Source organism: Ceratotherium simum, chromosome 11 (assembly GCF_057802395.1).
Source record: "Ceratotherium simum simum isolate JZ-2026a chromosome 11, ASM5780239v1, whole genome shotgun sequence".
Classification (NCBI taxonomy): domain Eukaryota; kingdom Metazoa; phylum Chordata; class Mammalia; order Perissodactyla; family Rhinocerotidae; genus Ceratotherium; species Ceratotherium simum.
Window position 1 is genome coordinate 53,415,309 of NC_141910.1, and position 23,242 is coordinate 53,438,550.

Below are 23,242 nucleotides of genomic sequence, written 5' to 3' on the forward strand. Positions count from 1 at the left end.
TTTTGTGATCACCTGTGAGCAAACACCTGGATAAAAACATATATAGGTCTCCTAAGAACAAATAGAGATTTTAAGAGACATTCCAGTCTATATGCTTACTTAGGGGGAAAAAAAAGCTCTCTCTCTCCCTGCAAGGGCACAGTCCTGTGAAAGACACAATTTATATTACTAATAAATAAATTAAACCCAGCATCTCAGTCTGAAACATACAAATTTTGGTTAATGGTCATTTCACGATTTTCTTTAGGATAAAAGTGAGTATTTCCTTTATATATGTGTAGAGGGCCCATTCTGGTGATTTCCCTGCGTAAAGGCAGACTGCTTCAAAATGAATTTATGTCTTGCCTTCCAGAAATATAAAACTGCAACTGTAAAATATAACACTTCTCTGACTTTAAAAAAAGTTTCCTTTATTGGGTACCCTTTAAAACTTATGAATACAAAGTAGAGTATGTGCTAGGCCAGAACCTCAGAAATGGACTTTTTCCCCCTCTCTTTTCTAGTAACTTCAAAATATCTATATCCCTTTTTTTTCCTTCCTAGACTAATCTTTCACCTTTAATCACACACAGGAAGGACTATAGTATCAAAACTGCTGAGCTTCCAAAGGTAATATTTTACAAACAGCATAATGTCATCAGAAACAGGATATAAAGGAAGTATATGACGGGTCAAAAACAGAATTAGGAACCCCAGGAAAAGCCTGGGAGGGGTAGGAGCCTGGGAGGACCTACTTCCCAACTTCTTTTTTCTCATTCTCTCCTCACTTAACATCTTCCATATGCAGGCCAGGTTTTTCAATCCGTGGTCTGTTACCCTCTGGGGGTCTTGTATTCCCAAGGTACTATGAGTCTTCTTTGAGAATCTTAAAACTTTATGCTTTAAGTTTTATAATATAAGCAAATTAGAAAATTTTGGATCATCTGGATTAACACGCTATTTTTGAGTGATCTTGAGTTTATGTTTAAATTTACAATTGAATTCGTGTCACATTATACTCTGAAGTTAGCATTTAACTTTTAAGGCAATGTTGCCTGGCCTGGGTCCCTGGAATCCCTTGGGATCTGCAGAAATATGTCTCAGTGGTTCACAATTTCCCATGTTTGAAAAACACTGGTTTAAGCCGTCTTCTCCTCTTTTCTCCTTTCTCTCATGAGAGGTAACTGGAAAGAAGCTCATAAGAGGCTAACAGAAATAGACAAAAAAGGTTTTTTTTTTTTTTTTTTTGGTGAGGAAGACTGGCCCTGAGCTAACATCCATTGCAAATTTTCCTTTTTTTTTGCTGAGGAAGATTAGCCCTGAGCTAACATCTGTGCCCATCTTCCTCTATTTTGTATGTGGGATAACGCCACTGCAGGCCTAGTGAGCAATGCATAGGTCTGTGCCCTGGGATCCGGGCCTGTGAACCCTGGGCCACCGAAGCAGAGCACGTGAACTTAACCACTATGCCACCGGGCCAGCCCCCCAAAAAAATGTTTTAAAAATGACTAGTATTTGTCACCTTATCTTCACTGTTTGACCAATTTAAGAGACAAGAAAATGTAAGCAATCTAATGATTTTTTTTGTGTGTGTGTGAGGAAGATCAGCCCTGAGCTAACATCCATGCTAATCCTCCTCTTTTTGCTGAGGAAGACTGGCTCTGAGCCAACAGCTATTGCCAATCCTCCTCCTTTTTTTTTCCCCCAAAGCCCCAGTAGATAGTTGTATGTCATAGCTGCACATTCTTCTTACTTGCTGTATGTGGGACGCGGTCTCAGCATGGCCTGACAAGCAGTGCATCGGGGCGCGCCCTGGATCCAAACCTGGGCTGCCAGTAGTGGAGCTCACGCACTTAACCGCTAAGCCACAGGGCCGGCCCCTAAAGATTTTTTTTTAAATAAAGCAAACGTGATACTGGGATATATAATTGTGAATATGTGTAGGAATTGCCAAATGCTTAGAATTAGTTGTTTTCCATCTACAACAAACCAATCTCATGCCTTTATCCCTTGTTGTTAAATGAACTTGGTTTATATTTTAGAGACTCTTTTTTCATTCAGGCCAGGCCATAATGTATATCATCAGGAGCTACATCTGTTACTATGTTTGATTAGTCAGATTTTTGAAGCTTGTAATTTAAAGACAGACTTAAAAAAACCAATCTGTGATATATAATGTTTCGGGGTTTTTTAGTTAAAAAAATTGTTTTTTGCTCCCTATTGAAGCATGAAAACTTTGTGTCCTTAGAGGTGTACTGTGGTGGTTTTGGGGGAAATAGGGGTGGAGTAGGGAGAGGATAATCTTCATATCTTTTGTTTCTTTCTCACCTCTTTCCACGAGTCCCCCTGGTATCTCCATTTCCCCTTTCTGAGACACCACTGCTCTCCTAGTGCCTCACTTTTTCCTTAAGTCATCCTTTCTTTTCCACTTTTTTCCTTGTCTATTTTGCTCCCATTTTGTTTCAGGCCATCTTCTAGGAGGCCATCTTCCATCTTCGTGAATGTAACAATTTAATGTTATTTCCATCCCATATTTAGCTTGTGTATATGGAGACTCAATAAATGGTAGTCTTTTTGTTGAATGATAACGCAACATTTATGCAAACTTGGCTCTTTATATTCTACTCCTCTTATCCTTAAAGCAATCTGGAAAAGTAGATATTGTACGTCTGTTTTACAGATGAGGAACTGAGCCCTAGAGAGAATAAGTAACTTGTGAAGGACCACATAGGTAATATATACCAAGCTTATACTTTTTTCACAATGTCATATTCCATTCTTAGGGGGGAAAAAAAGGAGGCTGAGTAATTTCACGTGCCCTTCACATGGCCTTTGTCAGAGGTCTCATCCAGGTTCATGACGACCTGCTGGCCTAATCAACATCTTCTTCTACCCTCATAGCCTAATTTTCAGCCAATATTTTCAATGTTTGTATATCTAGTTGTCACCTTAAACTGAACCCACCATTTTCTCCCCAAACTAGCACACACACCCACACCACATCATTCTTGTTAATGGCTCCACCAATTTTTGTCCTTCAGGGTCAAAACCTTGGTGTTATTCATTCATTCAACAAACATTTAAATACAAATGAGCTCATACAAGAATTGTGCTAGGGATGCTAGGTATTCAATGCTAAGTTTGATGGAGTTTCTGCCTTCAAAAGACTTATAGTCTATCAGGAAAAACAAGTGGGGACCCAAATAGTGTAGAGATATTACAGAAGACTTCCTGGAGGGGCCGACCCCGTTGCTTAGCAGTTAAGTGTGCACGCTCCGATGCTGGCAGCCCGGGTACGGAGCCCGGGCGCGCACCAACACACTGCTTCTCCGGCCATGCTGAGGCTGCGTCCCACATACAGCAACTAGAAGCATGTGCAACTATGACATACAACTATCTACTGGGGCTTTGGGGGAAAAATAAATAAATAAAAAATTATTAAAAAAAAAAAGACGACTTCCTGGAGGAAGTGATGATGAAGGGGGGTGGGTGTGGAGGTGTGTGTTCCATGGGTGAAAGGATAGGAACAGAAAGCATGACTTTTGAGGAACCCAAAGAGGTACTGCTGAAGCATTGAGTTGTAGGGGAAATGGAGAGAAAGTCGGAAAGACATGCTAGAATCAGTTCAAGCATGAGGGTCTGGTAAACTATGTTAAGGAATTTGGACTATCTGAAGAGCAGGAGAAAGCCTGCTTTCTCTAGTTTGTATTTTAAAAGAATCAATCTGCTCAGAGTTTGGAGAATTCCTCTTCTCCCTCCCAGCCCCTGAATCCAATCTATTACTAAATTCTGTTGATTCCTTATTGTCTAATTTGTTCCTTCATCTCTATTCCCACCGCCACCTTAGTCCCAGCCCTTCTCATTTCGTGCTTAGATTAAGAGCCCTTTAACCAGTTAGTCTCCACACTTTCTCCCTCCAATTCACACTGCACACCAAGTCTAGACCAACAGTCCTAAAATGCTACACCAGGATAACAGTGAAGTCCAAGTCACCCATCTTGGCGCTTACGACCATCTCTACCCCATCTATCTAATATTACTACTTGAAATCAGTCTGCAGGGAGGCCAGCCAGCTTCCTCAAAAATCCTCCCCAACGCAGTTTACACTCTTTCTTCACCCCTGCAACCTTGTAACATTATTCCCAGATCGAGGTATTCATTTTCTTTTGTCAGAAAAGCCTCACAGTCTACTCATCTAGGCCTCACAAGGCCTGGCCAGGTACTTCGTCCGCTCAGAACAAATACTAGCCAACTTTAATTGAACAGAATCGGATCGGGTTTGCGGAGTCTGAGGACGCGGTGGGGACAGAGCAGGCTGACACATTGGAAGATGGACCGGAAGCGCAGGGTTCCACACAAAAGAGCTTCACACAAACACCGGAGAATCGGGGGAAGGGGAAGGAGGGCGGGGGCACCGGCGGACAGCTACAGGCGAAGGGCTGCCAGCCGGGCCACCCAAGGTACGCCTCGGCCGTTGGTGGGCGTGAGCGCTCCAATCTCGCGGGACCGGCGGTTGGGCGGGCCGTTGTCCCCGCGGGCGGGGCGAGTTGCTAAGGAAATGACTGGGCGCAGCGCTGTGCCGCGCCGCGCCGGCCGGGCGGGGTCTGGAGAGGCGCCGTTTCCGCTTCCGCTCCCTCTCTGCTCCGGTCCCGTTACCGCCTCCTGGCCGGCCTCGCGCCTTTCACCGGCACGTTGCGTCGGCCGCGCCGCCGGGCCCGCTCTTGCCACGCGCGCCCCCGGGGCTCCGGCTCCGGTACGGGTCGCGCTCCGCTCACCTGCCCGTGAGGCTGCCGGCCAGCCGCCGCCATGGGTGCCTACCTCTCCCAGCCCAACACGGTGAAGTGCTCCGGGGACGGGGCGGGCGCCTCGCGCCTGCCGCTGCCCTACGGCTTCTCCGCCATGCAAGGCTGGCGCGTCTCCATGGAGGTGAGGCGGGAGGGCCCACAGGCTGGCCGATGCAGGGCGGGAACCCGACGGAGAAAGGGAGCGGGGGGATGGGGTCATCCCCGGGGAAGGGTCCGAATCGAGAGCCTGCGGCCGCAGTGGCAGTTTGCGGGGCGGCAGCGAGAGCGGGGCTGGGGCCGAGAGGGAGCTGCTGGTGCTTGGAAACGTGTGCCGGTAGCCAGCTTGGCGGCGAGGGCTCGGCCATGTGGGGAGAGGCACCTTCCGCCCACTGACTGCCCTCTCCCCGTGCCTTCGCGCCATCCTCTCTGCCAGCCCAGCCCTCCAGGCTCATATACGGTGTGAGGTTTAGTGTGATAGTAAAGATGAAAAGAGGGGCTATTTACTCCTTTAGTTTTGCGAGGAAGAAGCGAATACACGTGAATGACTACTTTTTTTTTTTTAATATGTGATCTGAGAGGCCTCTTTGGGCGAGGAGTTTGACAGCGAAAGGAAGCCCGGGCAAATAGTCTGTTTTAAATACTTAGCACCTAGTTACCTGGCCTTGGGCACCGAGTGTCAATTTCAGACGTTTGACCGGACTTCCAAGAATTGTCACTCGTTTGTATTCTCTTCAGGGCCTTTTATGGCCTTTAGAAAACTTGAGTTGTGTCAATCACTGTAATTTCTTTTTTATGCTTGATTTTTTTCTCGCCTGAAATTTCTTTAAAACTTACGCAGTAATTGTCATTTGCCTTTGCTTGTTGTAGTTGATAGTTTCCTTGATTTTCAATCATCTCATCAATTTTGTTTTGTCTTAACCTACAGAGAACTGATTTTTCTTTTCCAGAAAATTTCACTCTGGATAAAAGAGAAAAATGGAAAAATTCTGGATAAAAAGGAGTAGTATTGGGCAAAATGGATGTGAAACCACAAAGGAGAACAGGGAAAACTATGGTAGGAAGGAAAGGGAGAAAGACATGTGTAAGACATGTCTTTGTGAAGAGTGTTGTGAGATATAGGCAGAGGGGGCAGGGAAATGCTCTAATTATGTCTGGGATTGAGGGTTTATCCGCTTAGTAGGTGGGCTTCAGGTAACAGCCAAACACTGTCTCCCTTGGGAATTTCTTCAAATCCCTCACTCCTCCCTGTGGTTAGCTCTGGAATGACAGTATAAACTTAAATGGTTTGTTCTCAGACTCAAATTTTATACCCACAGCAGGCTTTAAACAGTTCTGTTATTAGACATAAAATTTCAAGAATGGAGGGGATCCTATAGTTCATCTCATCTAGTTTGGCTCCCACATTTCACAGCTTGGAAATTGAGGCCCAGAAAGGTTAGGACACTTCTGCCTTGGTGGAAAGAATCTGTTGGATGAAATTGTTCAAGACACTTATTAGACACTGTTATTGTCTGTGTCAACCTGAAGTATAGCATTCATATTTCGCTGTGGTGCACAGTATTGAGCTTACTGGGTGCGTGGTAAATGTAATTGTCTGACTGTTAGAAATATTTGGATATAGCTTCAAAAGGAAAGCCTTAATGTAAGTCTGGGGTTTGGGTTAGTTGGTAGTTTGGAGTTTCCATTTCTATGGCATTTTCTGTTAATATTGTAAGATTTGAGGTGACTATCTCATCTCACAGTAAGACTTTTCCTTCAGGTTTCTCATTCCATATTTTCCACTTTCCTCTCTGCTGTGGTTTTTCCATTCTTTGGTACTCTTCTTTCTAGTTTTCTTTATGATTGAGTCGCTTGGATATTCAGTTTTCTAAGTTGTTTCCCAGTGATTTTGTGCTGTTTGCTTCTTCTCTGCAGGGCATTTCCTTTTATTTTTAGTTTCTCCTCTGGTAATTAGAAAATGACTTTTTTCATTGGGGGCTGTTTGGTTTGTAGAGATCTTGCTAGACTATTCCTTAGATCCTAATCTTCCTCCTGAGAGGTAATCACTTAGGATTGTAAAATCTCCCTGTTATGCTATTTCTGAATTTACTTTGTTTGAATAAATATGCCTAATCAAATCCTTTTGAGGTCCTATTTGGGATCCTGTTCTGCTGCCTTGATACTTTTCTTTCTGGCTTTGTTTCCTTTCTCCCTGAAGTATTACATAGTTTCTTTGCTATGGCAAGAAAATAACTATGACTTCTAGCCTCTTGAGTGAATCTTATCTTTTCAGAAAGTGTAAGCGTGTTCCTCTTAACTTTTAAGGCTTAATTCTACCATTTTATTAAGTCTATTGACCTTATTTGCTTGGTCCTAATGATTCAGTTGAGGTAAGTTTATCATACCAATACACACTGCAAAGGTTGCTAAAATCCTGACTGATGCATAGATTCAGCCTTAGAGAGTACTATTTTACTTCTTCTCCTGAGACAAGGATGGTAACTATCAATAGTTGGCATTTTATACTTTCTGCCCCTCTCCAGCCCCTCTTGCTGTGGAACCAGGGTGTTTTGAGGAGGTGTAATCAAAATACTACAGTTGATGTTCCCTCTCCTTCCTTCTCCATGGTTTGGAGGGCCCCTCAAGCTGGTTGCGGTGTGTATTTTGGAGGTTAACACGTAGGTTGTGGAAGGTGCCTCAGAAATATGTATGGAAAGGCTCTGAGTTTTTGGTGGCTAATGAGAAGTCCAATCTGAAAACAGATTTAGTTTAAGTAGTCTTAAAGGGACAAGAATACTTTTATTTATTTATTTTTTGTGAGGACAGCCCTGAACTAACATCCATGCCAATCCTCCTCTTTTTTTTGCTGAGGAAGACTGGCCCTGAGCTAACATCCGTGCTGATCTTCCTCCACTTTATGTGGGATGCCGCCACAGCATGGCCTGACAAGCGGTGTGTCGGTGCGTGCCTGGGATCTGAACCCCGGGCAGCCAGCAGCAGAGCGCGCGCTTAACAGCTACGCCCCGGGGGGCCGGCCCCGGGACAAGAGTACTTTTAGCTTTTGGTTGTGATGTTCTCTGGAAGTGACAAAATTGCTTTCTATGGGGAGTTAGGATTTTTTTTTTTTATTCTGTAAATTATATTTGCCCTTTTTTAAAGGCAGTATCAATACCTAGAGTATAATTTTGAGAAAGCTAGCTGTTTACTGCCATATAGAAGCTGGCTTATTAATGGTCATAGGGGGTCATCTAGAATTGAATGTAGATAATGTTGAGCAGAAAATTCTTAAGATACCTGCATGACAGTTTCAATCATTATATTATTGGGGAAAAATATAAAATGAGATACCACAACCATGCTGTGGGGTTCCACTTGAGAGAGAGCATCTGAAGCTGCAGAGCATTTATTGTCTGATCCTGAGATTGGTGTCTCATCTCTGTAGCTTAAAGCACTTTTTACTTACTGAACCAGATCAGAATTCCTTTGTCTAGGATGCAGTTAAGCAACTTTTATAAAAGGGTATTCTTTTCATTTGGTTAGCATGCAGTACCAGTACTTCACAATTCAAAGATAGTATGAAATGATATCACATGTATGCCCATGAATATGGAGAAATTGTTTTCTACTATACTCTTCTTTTATGAGTTCTCAAGCGACTGGAAGTTACAATCAGAACTTATTCCTCAAAATTTCAAGACTATTTCACATAAATTATTTCTGTTGCCCAATCGCCTAGTTTGTTGTTACTGCTGCTACTTCTGCACCCCTGACCCTCTGTTGGGTTATCATCTTGGAATTGTACTTTGAGAGGTAAGGGCTTGGATTTGAGTGTAGAAATTTAACAGATCTGATCAATAGTTCTTGCCATTGTAAGCTGCTATTAAAATTATGCTGTCTGGAAGCACATATCTTTAGAACTGAACTTAAAACATCACTGATGTTTAATCATGTGGTATAAACTGAGTACTGATTCCTGTGGAGTTGTTTTCTGTTTCCCTCTAGATCTAGTTCAAAGATGGAGTATATCAACTTTCAATCATAGATAGTACTTGAAAATGCATATACAGGTCCCTTTTTAAACAATTTTGTTGAGATATGATTTATATACCATATTCGTTTAAAGTGTACATTTCAATGGTTAGTATAGTCACAGAGTTGTATAGCCATCATTACTCAATTTTAGAACATTGTCATCACCCCAGAAAGAAACCTTGTAATCATTACCAGTCACTCCCTACCCCTCCTCCTCTACTCCCTGGCAACCACTAATTTACATTGTCTCTATGGATTTGCCTATTCTGAATATTTCATATAAATGGAATCATAAATATGTCACCTTTTATGTCTGGTTTCTTTTACTAAACATAATATTTTTAAGGGTCATCCATGTTGTATCATGAATCAATCAGTATTTCATTCCTTTTTATGGTTGAATAATATTCCATTGTATGGACATTTTGTTTATCCACTCATCAGTTGATGAATGTTTGGATTTCCACATTTTGGCTATTATGAATAGTGATGCTATGAACATTCATGTACAAGTTTTTGTGTGGAAATAAGTTTTTATTTCTCTTGAGTGTATACCTAGGAGTAGAATTGCTGGGTCATATGGTAACTCCATATTTAGCATTTTGAGGAACTGCCTAACTATCTTCCAAAGTGGTTGCACTATTTTATGTTCCTGCCAGCAATATATGAGGGTGTCAGTTTCTCTGTGTCCTCCCTGTACTTGTTAGATCATCTGTCTTTTTTATTATAGCCAGTCTAGTGGGTGTGAAATGGTATCTCATGGTTTTTGATTATATTTCCCTGATGGCTAATGATGTTTGAGCATTTTTTTTTGTGCTTATTGGCCATTTATACCTTTGGAGACATGTCTATTCAGATCCTTTGTCCATTTTTAATTGGGTTGTCTTTTTAGTTAGATGGAAGAGTTCTTTATATATTCTGGATACAAGTCCACAGGTCCCTTATCAGATATGATTTGCAAATATTTTCCCCCATTCTGTGGGCTTCCTTTTTGCTTTCTTGTTGGTGTCCTTTGAAGCACAGAAGTTTTTAATTTTGATGAAGTTTTTTATTAAGAGTTTTATAGTTTCAGCTCTTACATTTAGGTCTATGATCCATTTGCGTTAGTTTTTGTTTATGGTGTAAGAAAGGTATCCAACTTCTTACTTTTGCATGTGGATACCTGGTTGTCCCAGCACCATTTGTTAAAAACTATTCTTTTCCCTCATTGAATTATCTTGGCATCATTGTTGAAGATCAATTGACTATAAATATGAGGGTTTATTTCTGGATTCCTAATTCCATTTCATTGATCTATATACTTATTGTTATGCCAGTACCACACTGTCTTGGTTACTATAGCTTTGTGGTAAGTTTTGAAGTTGGAAAGTGTGAGTCTTCCAACTTAAGTTCTTTTCTTGTTTCTTCTTTTCTCGGTCCCTTGCATTTCTATATGAACTTTAGGATCAGCTTGCCAGTTTCTGTACAAAAAGCATCTGGGATTTCGATAGAGATTGTGCTGAATCCAAAGATCAATTTGAGGAGTGTTACTACTTTAACAATATTAAGTCTGTAGTTTTCTTGTGATGTCTGTCTGGTTTTGGTATCGGGATAATACTGGCCTCATAGGATGAGTTGGGAAGTGTTGCCTCTTCTATATTTTGGAAGAGTTTGTGAAGAACTGGTATTAATTCTTTAAATATTTGGTAGAATTCACCACTGAAGCCAGCTAATACTGACCTTTTCTTTGTGGGAAGTTTGGTTTTTTTTTTTTTTTTTTTTTTTTGGTGAGGAAGATTAGCCCTGATCTAACATCTGTTGCCACTCCTCCTCTTTTTGCTGAAGAAGATTGGCCCTGGGCTAACGTCCATGCCCATCTTCCTCTACTTTATATGTGGGATGTCTGCCACAGCATTGCTTGATAAGTGGTACGTAGGTCCACTCCTGGGATCCAAACCTGCAAACCCCAGGCTGCTGAAGTGGAGCGCGCAAACTTTACCACCATGCCATCAGGCTGGGCCCTGGAAGTTTTTTAAAAATATTATTTATTTTTAATTGTGGTAAAATGCACATAAAAAATTTACTATTTTAACCATTTTAAAATGTACAGTTCAGTAGTGTTAAATACATTCACATTGCTGTGCAACAAGTTTCCAGAACTCTTTTTATCTTGCAAAACTGAAACTCTGTACCCATTAAACAATTCCACATTTTCCTCCCTCCCAGCCCCTGACAACCACTATTCTACTTTCTATCTCTTTGAATTTGATTACTCTATGTACCTCCTATAAAGACAGATTTGTCTTTTTGTGACTGGCTTATTTCACTTAATATAGTGTCCTCAAGGTTCATTCATGTTGTAGCATGTGTCAGAATTTCCTTCCTTTTTAAGGCTGAATAATATTCTATTGTATGTATATACCACATTTTGTTTATCCTTCCTGTTTTTTTTTTAAAGTAGATATTCTTTTTTTTTTGAGGAAGATTGGCCCTGAGCTAACATCTGTTGTCAATGTTCCTCTTTTTGTATGTAAGCTGCTGCCACAGCATGGCCACTGACAGACGAGTGGTGCAGGTCTGCGCCCGGGAACCAAACCTGGGCCACCAAAGCAGAGCATGCCAACCTTAACCACTGGGCCACCAAGGCTGACCCTTGTTTATCTATTGATCTGTTGACAGACACTTGGGCTATTTCTACCTTTTGGCTATTGTGAATAAAGCTGCTGTGAACATGGGTGTACAAATATCTCTTTGATATCCTGCTGGGAAGTCCAAGGTCAGGGTGTCTGGTGAGGCCCACTTCTTGGTTCATAGATGGCTGTCTTCTAGCTGTGTCCTCATAAGGCAAAGGAAGTCTCGGGTGCCTTTTATAAGGGCACTAATCTCATTCATGAGGGCTCCTCCATTATGACCTAATTACCTCCCAAAGCCCCCACCTCCGTATACCATCACATTCGGGATTATGTTTCCACATAGGAATTTTACTTTTTATTTTTTTGGTGAAGAAGATTGTCCCTGAGCTAACATCTGTTGCCATTCTTCTTCTTTTTGCTTGAGGAAGATTGTCCCTGAGCTAACATCTGTGCCAGTCTTCTTGTATTTTATATGTGGGACGCTGCCACAGCATGGCTTGATGAGCAGTGTGTAGCTCCGTGCCCAGGATCCAAACTCATGAACCCCAGGTGTGCAAACTTAACCACTACATCACTGGGCTGGCCCCAACATATGTTTTAGGGGGACACAAAACATTCAGTCTATAGCACAGTGGTAATACATGCATATAATTTTAAAAGTCAGATAGTAATACATGACTTTTTAAAACCAAAAACTTAGTTCCCTTCCCATCTACCTTCAAATTTTTTATCTTGATTTGTAAAGATTTAGATAAATTTATGTATCATGAATCTAAATGGTTGATTCAGTGACACAGGGAACATTTGTGGATTTATTTATGACCTTAGGAGATTAACAGCAGGAAGGATAACCAGGCCTTTATTAATATAGATCCATTGGTTATCTAGAAGGTCAGAAGGGGCTGTCTGATAAATGATTTGGTAAGGCAAGGCCTAAGAGCCCTGACTCAGGTGACTTGTATTCTGAATCTTCTCCAGATCATCTCAATGATTATTATGTTATGATACATCTTTAGGTTTAGAGTAGGAAATGAAGGAGGAGATATCCTTAAGGTATTTGTCCTGAGGCAGCTGGGAACTCACTATCATAAGCAAACATGGAAGTCCTGCTATGTTGTTAGACCCCAGAGCTGTAAAGAAATTGAAGACAGTCTTTGCTGTCATGCTGGTTTACAATCTAATTTTGGACCTAGGACTCCCTTTTCTCCCATGGAATGTTGGATAACAATACAGATAGCCTATGCTGAGTGCCAAATTACTGGTAGAGGCAATAAATATTAAAAGAGTTCAGAGGGGGGAATAATCATAGAGTATTGGTGTGATTGAGAAAGATCTCTTGGAGGTGGTGAGACTAACTGGATCTTCAGGAAAAAGTATAAATGAGGACAGGTATGGGGAGGAAAGTAAAAGAAGAAAAAGTATTAGAAGGAGGGATAGGAGGAAAGATTCTGAGGCAGGCATGCTTACTACTATGCTGGGGTGGGGTGGTCAGCATCAAGAGTGGAGTAGTTTCTTTTGGGGAGTGGTATGAGAGTTAAGAGATTAGGTTCTAGAGATAGGTAGGAATGATGACTGAGTGCCTTAAATTGCTAGTTTAGTTGTATGGAATTAATCTTATATGCAGTAGAATCCACTGAAGGTTCTAGCAATAAAATGTTGTATTAGGAAGATTAATCTGGCAGCTGGAAACATGTAGGCTAGATTACAGGGGACAGAGAGTAGACAGGAGAGGAATTAAAATACTATTGAAAGTAAAGTAATCCAGGAACAAAGTTACGAAGGAAAACTCAGCAGGACTCAGTGACGGATGGTGGAAAACAGCCAGGAAGTCAAGGAGGACTAGTGTTAAGTGTTAACTGGAAGAGTTAAGATTCCATTGACCAAAATAAGACCTGTAGGGGAAACTCTGATTTTTTGGAGACTACTGAGTTCCTGTTTACATATGTTAAGTTTGAGGTGGAGAAGGGACATCCTATAGAAACAGGCAATTTGGAGGTACAGAACTGTAGTTCTTCACAGAACCCAAGAGAACTTTTCAAGAAAGCTGACATGGTTTGTACTGTTTAATTATGTGCAATAGTTGGGGAGAATTGAAGCCTGCAAAATGACTATTTGGATTGCTGTTACAGTCATTGTCTGTCCTGTGAAGTAAGATCTTGAAGGAGAAGGGTTTGAGATTAGGAGTTTAAGAGGAAATGTTAATCTAGAAAGAGAGGAGAAATAACTGCATTTGAGGCAGAAGTGAAGGAGAGGTTAGATGAAGCTATGGAGAAATTTTGAGGTAGAATAGGGAAGATGAGGTGGTTCTTGAAATATGACCTTGATCTAAGTGAAGAAGTTAGCTTATTTGCTACGAGTGAAAGGAGAATAGCATTGAGACTTTGAATAGTGCAGAAAAGGTTTGTGACTGGCTGTGTTTAATAAATTTAAGAGTCAGTGCAGAGTACAGAAAAAAAGTGAATAGAAGTAGTAACCATAATCAACATGATTTATGACATTTTATGACTAGCAATACTTAGTAGCTGTGATTCAGAGGTAAAGAAAGCAGTTGGTCAGGTTACACAAGGTTGGATTAGTTTTTCTAAATTGCTAAGAGATAGTGTTGAAATACTTGGCTCTGGCTCAGAGAGGGACAGAGAGCAAGAAAGGCAAGGGTAAAAGTAGGGAGGCTATGATCAAAGGTGTGAAGAGGGAAATTGAAGTGCTTAGAGAAAGTGGTGATATAGATCCAACGCCTCACTGAGAAGTGGAAGAGAAGGTAATGTGGAGTAGTTCTAGAACAGACCTCAAGGCATAAGATGAATCTTTATGGTGGGCAATTCCTCTTTGAGAATAAGGACAGAGAAGAAAAATGTGAGCCAGGTGCTGAATTTTAGAGCAGAATATAGATATTTATATGTTAAATTCCAGCTTACAGAAGACTTTTACATGTTTTGCATCATCCTCGAAATAGTCCTGTGATGATATTGGTAAGGTAGATATTCTTATTCCATATTATAGAGGATAAAATTGAGGCACACCGAGAGATAGCTGGCCACAGATCATGTAGTATATGGTAGCATGGCAACTCAAGGCCAGTTCACAGATTTGTTTGGTCGTTATTCAAAATGGACCAATTATTGTAGAAAAATTAAAAATTTAGAAAAGTAGAAAATAATTATTACCCAAATCTCACTCTGCCAAGTTTAATATGTGATCTTCCAGACTTCTAGCCTATACACACAGGTACTTTTTTTTTTCTTCTGCTTTTTATCACTTAATATATTGTGAACTCATTTCCAAATTAACAGATATTCATCATTTCTAACAGCTGTATATATATTCCATTGGAGGGATGCACCATTTGTAATCTAATCTATTCATGGAAATTTAGATGGTTATAATTGTTTTTTATTATAAATAATGCTGTAGTGAACATTCTTATACATATCTTTGTATCCTTGTCTTATTAATTCCATAACATAAACTTTTACAAGTTGAATTACTAGATCAAAGGGCATGCACAATTTAAATTTTGATACATGTTACCAAATTGCCCTCCAGGAAAGCTGTACTAATTTATATTCCTGTCGATCAGGAAATGAGAATGTGTTTTTACCTCGGTCTTATTATCACTGGATATTATTAATCTTTTTCATCATTGTAATTTGCACAAAAGGGTATTACCTTGTTTTTAATCTTCATTTCTTTGATTGCTATTAAGGTTAAGTATTTTTTCATACACTCACTAAGGCTAGATCTTCTGCTTCAAGATCACATGCTCTTGTGAGGAACAGAGGAGGAAATCAAAAAGATGGTTTGAATAGAGTTGTGGGTTCAAAAGAGATGGTACAGCTGTGATCTGGAGTAGCATTACAGGACAGAGAAGGACCAGTTGATTCTCCTGTTCCACTGGGAAGGAGTGGACAGGAAGACTGCTCCTCCCCTACTCTACCAAAAAAGTGGAATTAGTTGGACGAGTTTCTCAAATTTTAGTAATACATTGAGTCATTTAATAGTTAATTTACTTTTGAAAAAGCTAAACATTTCCCATGGTTCAGTCTCACTCCCATCCCTCTGTACCTTCATTCCTTCCCACAGTTAACCACTTATATTATATTAGTGTCTTTGTAGTATTACTATGAAAAGACAGGTATCTATTCCTGTGTTCCCTCTTCTTACACAAAAAGCAACTTACTAAATATATCATTTCTGCACTTTGCTTTCTTTATTTAACAAAATATCTTGGAGATCTTCCATGGGTTTTTTTTCTTAAAGGAAAGCAATACTTTTAGAACTCCGGTATTCACTAAAATGATTTTAATTTAATGTTACTTAAATGTGTACAAACATAGAACTGGACATAAATTGCATTCTGACAAACCACGCTACAAAATCAACAGAATTAAAATCAACATTAATATGACACGACTCTTTTGCTGAAACTAATTAGACACTCACAGCATGACTTAGATAGTGTCTGTTGAAATAGTTTCTTATGGGTTTAGCATGCCTGTACTACACTGTGTCCCATGCCAGTTTAATTTTCCCACTGCTTTTCTGTAATCCAACCCAGTCCTCGTTACTTTGTTCTACTTTTTCTTTATTTCATAGCACTACCATCTTTCCATATGAATTATACCATCATTCTATATGATTTACCTATTTATTGTGTTTATTGTGTATGTCCCTCATTAGAATGTAAGTTTTTTATGAAGTGCAGGTCTTTATTTTATTCACTGATATATCACAAGCACCCAGAACTCGTCTGGGCAGATAATGGATACTCAGATATTTGATGAGTGAATGAATGAATGAATGAACTTTTAGGCACATTAAAGTCTGAGAATCACTGGTAGAGGATGATGGGGCGATATACAATCATAAGGGCAGGCAAGAAGGTGCTAAGATGGTGGTGAGAGGAGAGGAAGGCCCAGTAAGATAAACCCTGACTTAGAGGGAAGGGAGGCCAGCGTGGCTGGTGGTGGAGTGGTTGGAAGAGGGAGAAGATGACGTTTGGTCTCTGGTGCTCTCCAGATACTGGGGATGAGGCTAAGAGGCAGTTGGTGATGACCTTAGACCATCAAGAGCCATCTATGGCAGCCCATTAGCTTCTGGGGCACTTTCGCCTGGGGATAATCAGAGGGAAATACAAAACTAGCTATTTTTTAATGCTCTCCTTCCCTACCTTAAAATAACTTATTTTCTAGACTTGTATAATGAAGGCATAGTCTTATTTCAGGGACAACAGAAGAACCACTGCACTCAGATTTCCTAACTATTAATACAATTAGAAATTTTAAAACGCTAATGCCTGAAAGAGGAAGGAGAATCTATTAACTTACATAAGGATAATCAAAGTAAATAATTGATTATGTCCTTTTTGTTTGTAGAAAGTACTTGAAAGGAAGGTTGGGTTGTTTTCCAAGATGGGGCAGAGTCAGCTGTGGCACACTTTTACCGAGGTCAGACAGTCTTGGTTGAACTATGGCTTAGCCTGGAATATTAGTTTGGGGTGGCAGTTTTGTTATTAGAAGAATTTGATCGAGCCCAGCCTTTCAACTAAAATGTTGGTGTGGCAGAACCGTTGCAAACTTCTCTTCAGGTATGTTATGCCGTCTGAGTTGAGTGATATCTCAGTTCCAGCTGGGAGTAGGAGTAAGAAGGCTGATTATATGGGGCATTGTAAATTCCAGTTAACAAGTACTAAACACAGTGTAGTTTAATAACACTATTTGTTGGAAAGATACTCTTTTGTCAATATATCCTCTGCCTAGCCTGAGGTTAACTTCCTGAGTGAGTTAAACTTTGAGAGAAGAGAGGAATAATTTGTTTAGATGGTGCTTTTTTTGGGCAGGGGGGTATAAGTGTATACAGTTTTACAAATTTCTAGTGCTTTCACTTAGTCTGTCTTAGGACTCTTCTAGAAACTTTCCAGGTTGGTAATGCCCTTGGGTCTCTTGCTATATTCCCTAAAATTTTCTTTGAAGTTCACTGATTCATAAAATTGGTTTGGAAGTGACTTTAAAGATCCTTTATTCTGGTTCTTCCCATAGTTGTCACAAACCAAAAGGGTCAGGTCTAGAGTTCCAACAGCCAAACATTCTGCCATCTGGACTGAGATCTCCTAGGCTGAGGCTGCTAGACTGCAGAGGTAGTGACCTGATTCATCTCTCTCCCTTCTTCCCTCCCTACTTGTTTTCTTTGTCCCCCGTCCCGTCCTCCCTTGCTTTCCTTCCTTTCTTCCTCCCCTGTACTTCTTTTCTCATTTTATCATCCCATCTTCCTTTCTTATTGTAGGTAAGCCAAAGAAGGTTTAGTGAGATGATGGTGTGAACGCGATCCTCATGACCTGAGGTGCACAAAGAAGAATATCCTTTGACCTTGAGAAATGCTAATTATGCTGTTCTTTTTCCTAGGATGCTCACAACTGTATTCCCGAACTGGACAGTGAGACAGCCATGTTTTCTGTCTATGATGGACATGGAGGTAACTTAAGCAGATCATTTTGGTAACATTCTAGGACCCCAATTCCAGACTTTACAGGGCAAGAACAGGTCCTTGGTTCTTACACTTTCCAAAGTTCTGGTCCTTAGATATTATTTCCTGCCTGGTGCTGTTTTTCTCTGTTCTGCCATTCTTCCTTCCCAATAGGGTATTGTATTGGTTCATAATCTCACCAGGCCTTGTTTTAATCCAAGAAGCCTCTTCTTACATTAGCGTTTATCTTTTTTTCACTGAGAACTAAGTATACAGGTGAGAAAAGACAAGTGATATATTAATATAGCCCTGAGAGAAGTGATGATAAAATCTGTTTTCTGGATCAGAACTTCCCAAACATTGTCTTTCAAATAGGTTTCAGTTGTGTGAAAATACTCATCTCCTCAACCCATTTACTCCAGTATGGCATATAGATATTATATTACTTTCTGTGTGTGGGAAGCAGTGCTCTGGGTGACCTGACCTTTCTTCTAGGGGAGGAAGTTGCCTTGTACTGTGCCAAATATCTTCCTGATATCATCAAAGATCAGAAGGCCTACAAAGAAGGCAAGCTACAGAAGGTCTGTCTCCCCACAGTGTTCATCCTTCACTTCTATAGGCTTTCCCTTGTTTTTCAGTCCTTGGCTTTTCTGTTCTCATTGCCACCTAGCTTCTTACTGTATTTCTTCTTAAAGAATTCTGTTCCTAAAATGAGCTTATTCCCACTTGGGCCTTTTTAGAGCTGCCTTATTAATTCCCAGAGATGTGAACTGTTTTTTAATTTATATATGAATGTCTCCTAGTATGGTGGACCACACTCTACTTTGCATTCCATTCTTGTGCCCAGGATTATATATAGGCAATTCATTTTGGACCCACTGTACTTTTTCCTGCACTTACCTCATACTGTTTTGCTTATATTCAGGCTTTGGAAGATGCCTTCTTGGCTATCGATGCCAAACTGACCACTGAAGAAGTCATTAAGGAGCTGGCACAGATTGCAGGGCGACCCACTGAGGATGAGGATGAAAAAGAAAAAGTAGCTGATGAAGATGATGGTGAGTGTGGCATCCCTTGTTTGAGAGGAACTCAGCATTTTAAAGAACTATTCTTTAATATATATTATTTATGTATCAATTCTAAGGGGAGATGACTTCCTAAGGACCTGGGGGGTCCTTACATTAAAGAACCCTATGTTCTCCTGCACTACATGTGGTTATGAAGAGGAGAAAGAATTAACCTTTGTTGAGTGCCTAGTGTCATAGTTGTAAACATTTGTATATACATTACCTTTGTTATTGTGATGGGGTCCTTCTGGTTCCTATTAATGTTTATACGACCTTTTTTCTAGACTGGAGCTGTCATTAACCCCAGCAGCCAGTCATTAAGCCTGGGCCATAGGCCTAGACTAGCACTGTGGGCTTCCTGGGTTCTCAGCCAAAATAGGGTTTCCAACTTAGCAATAAAAAATGAGAAGTGATAAGGGAAATATAGTAACTAGTGTTCCTTTGGCTAAGAAGGGGGTGAAAGACAAAGACCAAAAGAAATCTATAGAGGCAGATGGTACTTGAGGAGAAGGAAGCAAAGCAGTGTTGTTGTGAGACTTGATAAGTGAAAGGAAGGAGTAGGAGGTGGTGGGGAAGTGAAACTAAAGTTGCAGGGCTGTGGAGGTAGTGAGAGGGACTGATCCCATGAGGAGTCTGGCATGGGGGCGCTGATTTAGCCTCTTCCCTGCAGTGGACAATGAGGAGGCTGCACTGCTGCATGAAGAGGCTACCATGACTATTGAAGAGCTGCTGACACGCTATGGGCAGAACTGTCACAAGGGTGCTCCCCACAGCAAATCTGGAGCTGGGACAGGCGAGGAACCAGGGTCCCAGGGCCTCAATGGGGAGGCAGGACCTGAGGACCCATCTAGGGAAACTTCTTCAGAGGAAAATGGCCCCACACCTAAGGCCCACACAGGCCTTTCCTCCAACTCGGAACGTGGGACTGAGGCAGGCCAAGGTGGTGAGCCTGGTACTCCCACTGGTGAGGCTGGGCCTTCCTGCTCTTCAGCCTCCGACAAACTGCCTCGAGTTGCTAAGTCCAAGTTCTTTGAGGACAGTGAGGATGAGTCAGATGAGGCGGAGGAGGAAGAGGAAGACAGCGAGGTAAGGGCCTGTGGGAGCAGACAGATGCTGAATTTTCAGAGAGGGCCTGTTTGGTCGCCCTGCATAGCTTTTGACTCTTCCTTCACCTATTTTGACACCATCTCCCAAGACCCACTATATTCCAAGCTTTTCTTGAATCCACCAACACAGGTACCATTAGCCTTCTTACCTCTTTCTTTGTCAATACTATAACAAGTAGCTCTAGTTCTGGCCTTTCAGAATCTGTCTCCTAGAGAGGGAACAAGAAGTTGGTTGTTGTTTCTTTGGATATTTGGCTGTTTCTCTGGGCACCTTATTTTTTGGCCATGTTGTCTGGAAGGTGCTTTTGGCTGATAGCCCTGGCCTTCCCCAGGGCTTCCTGCTAGAGACTGCTGAGCCCAGTTCAGGATATCAGTTATACCCATCCTAGCCCTCTCCCCTCCCCCAGATTTTCCCATCATGATCATATAGTTGCATATTTCAGTGTTTTGAGGACCTATGTTCAGTCAGGGCCTCTTGGTTCTGAGTATGAGTGGGGGGAGGGGGGCAGGGGGTCATGCCAGTCTCAGCAGCCTGGGATCATCCCTCTGACAGGAATGCAGTGAGGAAGAGGATGGCTACAGCAGTGAAGAGGCAGAGAATGAGGAAGATGAGGATGACACTGAGGAGGCCGAAGAGGACGAAGAAGAAGAGGAGGAGATGATGGTGCCTGGGATGGAAGGCAAAGAAGAGGTGTGTAGAGAAGGGGGCCAGTAAGTCTGGAAAAGCCAAGAGGCAGGTGTGAATCCCCTGATTTTAATTTGGGGACAGGGGATCTCCTTGCTATTTTAGCACTGAAGTCATGTCATGGGGTGGGGGGGATATTCTGCAAGGGGAACGAAGTCTTTTGGGTACAATTATCTCAGAAGAGGGAGGGAGCATGCTGTAGTCTTGGGAAAGATTAAATTTGTGCTCTTCCTGTTAAAGCTCTCTTGGTGGTCCTAGTGAGAGGAGAAGGCATAGGTGAATGGTCAGGGGAGCACTGATGAGGAGCTTGTGTCTAGGAGCTCCCATGATGCTCCCTTTCTTCCTCTTAAGCCTGGCTCTGACAGTGGTACAACAGCAGTGGTGGCTCTGATACGAGGGAAGCAGTTGATTGTAGCCAATGCAGGAGACTCTCGCTGTGTGGTGTCTGAGGCTGGCAAAGCTCTAGACATGTCCTATGACCACAAACCGGAGGATGAAGTGGAGCTAGCACGCATCAAGAATGCTGGTGGCAAGGTCACCATGGATGGGCGAGTCAACGGGGGTCTCAACCTCTCCAGAGCCATTGGTAAGGGCCAGGAAACCGTGGGAAAGATTTCTGGGGTCTTGTTCTCTGTTGAGACTGTCCAGTAACAAACTTTAATCTCCATAGCCATGGTACCTTCCCAAGTACTTTCGTATCTACTACTTCTGTCCTTAAACATCTCTGTGAGATTGGTAAGATAGGTATCATTTTGGATAATGAAAAAGATAGGTTAGCGACTTCCTTAAGGCTCAACAACCTGAAGACAGGGCTAAAATTAGAAAAACTAGAACTCAGTTTTCCATTCCACTAGATTATAGAACTTTGTAAAGAGAGAAAATGAATGGCAAGGCTTGATCAGCCTCAAACACAAATCTGTGGGAAGTGCTCAAACTACTCATCAACCAACTATTCCTTTACTTCAGGAGACCACTTCTACAAGAGAAACAAGAACTTGCCACCTGAGGAACAGATGATTTCAGCCCTTCCTGACATCAAGGTGCTGACTCTCACTGATGACCACGAATTCATGGTCATTGCCTGTGATGGCATCTGGTGAGCACCGACGGAATGCCCTAAAATTCCCTTTTTTTCTGCAAAATTCCCTTTTTTTCTGCAGCATTACTTCTCTTGTAGGGCTTTGGGCTGCTTTTGGCTATATCATCCCTCTAATGGCTGCATTCAGCACCTTTTCTAAAGCTGCTCTAGGATTAGAGCCTAGGCAGACCTCTTGGTGTCAAGACCCCCAAGCCTAAGGCAGAGCTGAGGACAGTCTCTATAGGTGTTTGCATTGGCCTGGGCTGTCACCCCTGTCTACACTCCTATACTCTGCCTTGGTGTGACTAAAGAAGATTCTGTTGTTTTGACCCCAGGAATGTGATGAGCAGCCAGGAAGTTATAGACTTTATTCAATCAAAGATCAGCCAGCGTGATGAAAATGGGGAGCTTCGGTTATTATCATCTATCGTGGAAGAGGTGAGTCCCAGGATGGAGGAGAGAAGGTGTCTGGTCTATGCAGTCAAGGTTTTCTCTTTTGACCTGAGCTAAGACCAGAGCCTGGGAGTATCATTAATTACTGACAGATGCCAAATCCCAGGTAGAAAGTTCCACCTTCCCGCATTTCCCTGACTTATCCTTATGCCTCATGGACTAGCAAGTGGCCTGTTTTGTGATACCTGTTGCCCATTCCCCTCCTTCCTCCACCTTATCTCAGCAGGGCCAGCCCTCTTGTGGAATTTAGGTTCCCAGGAAGGTGTTCAAACCCTGAAGCTGAGCTACCCCATCCCTTTTGTAGCTGCTGGATCAGTGCTTGGCACCAGATACTTCTGGGGACGGTACAGGGTGTGACAACATGACGTGCATCATCATTTGCTTCAAGCCCCGAAATACAGCAGAGCTTCAGCCAGAGAGTGGCAAGAGGAAACTGCAGGAGGTGCTTTCTACTGAGGAGGCCGAAGAAAATGGCAACAGTGACAACAAGAAGAAGGCCAAGCGGGACTAGCGGTTGCCTAGACCCCTGCCCACCTAGACTGTTTTCTGAGCCCTCTGGACCTAAGACTGAGTTTTGTCTTTTTCCTTTAGCCTTAGCAGTGGTTATAAGGTGTGCAGGGGGAGCTGGGTGGCTTTACTCTGCCCATTCCAAAGAGGGCTCATCTTCCACCCAGCAGCCTGGGAGCCTCTGCTGTCCTCCCCAGCCTCCTCCTTGCTCCTTGGGGCTCATCACCGGTTCTGTGCCTGTGCTCTGTTGTGTTGGAGGGAAGGACTGGCGGTTCTGGTTTTTACTCTGTGAACTTTATTTAAAGACATTCTTTTTTATTGGCGGCTCCATGGCCCCCAGCCGCTTGCACCCGCTCTCTGTTGTACACTTTCAATCAACACTTTTTCAGACTAAAGGCCAAAACCTAATTGTGCCTATGGTGTCCTTTTTTCTCTGCTGCCATCCTGTCCAGGCCACCCAGGGTGCCCTGGCTCCACACTCGACCCCCCATCAGTAGCATC

The 23,242-nt window shown here is 42.1% G+C and overlaps 1 protein-coding gene across 1 annotated transcript; it reads left to right on the forward strand.

Annotated features, from left to right (window-relative positions):
• The first annotated feature begins 4,632 nt into the window (after positions 1 to 4,632).
• On the forward strand, positions 4,633 to 23,149 carry PPM1G (protein phosphatase, Mg2+/Mn2+ dependent 1G). Its single transcript, XM_004418217.3, has 10 exons — positions 4,633 to 4,905; positions 17,785 to 17,854; positions 18,341 to 18,426; positions 18,771 to 18,903; positions 19,583 to 19,998; positions 20,572 to 20,709; positions 21,055 to 21,289; positions 21,670 to 21,799; positions 22,117 to 22,219; positions 22,539 to 23,149. Exons 1-10 carry the CDS (start codon positions 4,786 to 4,788, stop codon positions 22,743 to 22,745), a joined length of 1,638 nt encoding a protein of 545 aa, XP_004418274.1. The 5' UTR covers positions 4,633 to 4,785; the 3' UTR covers positions 22,746 to 23,149.
• The last annotated feature ends 93 nt before the right edge of the window (positions 23,150 to 23,242 follow it).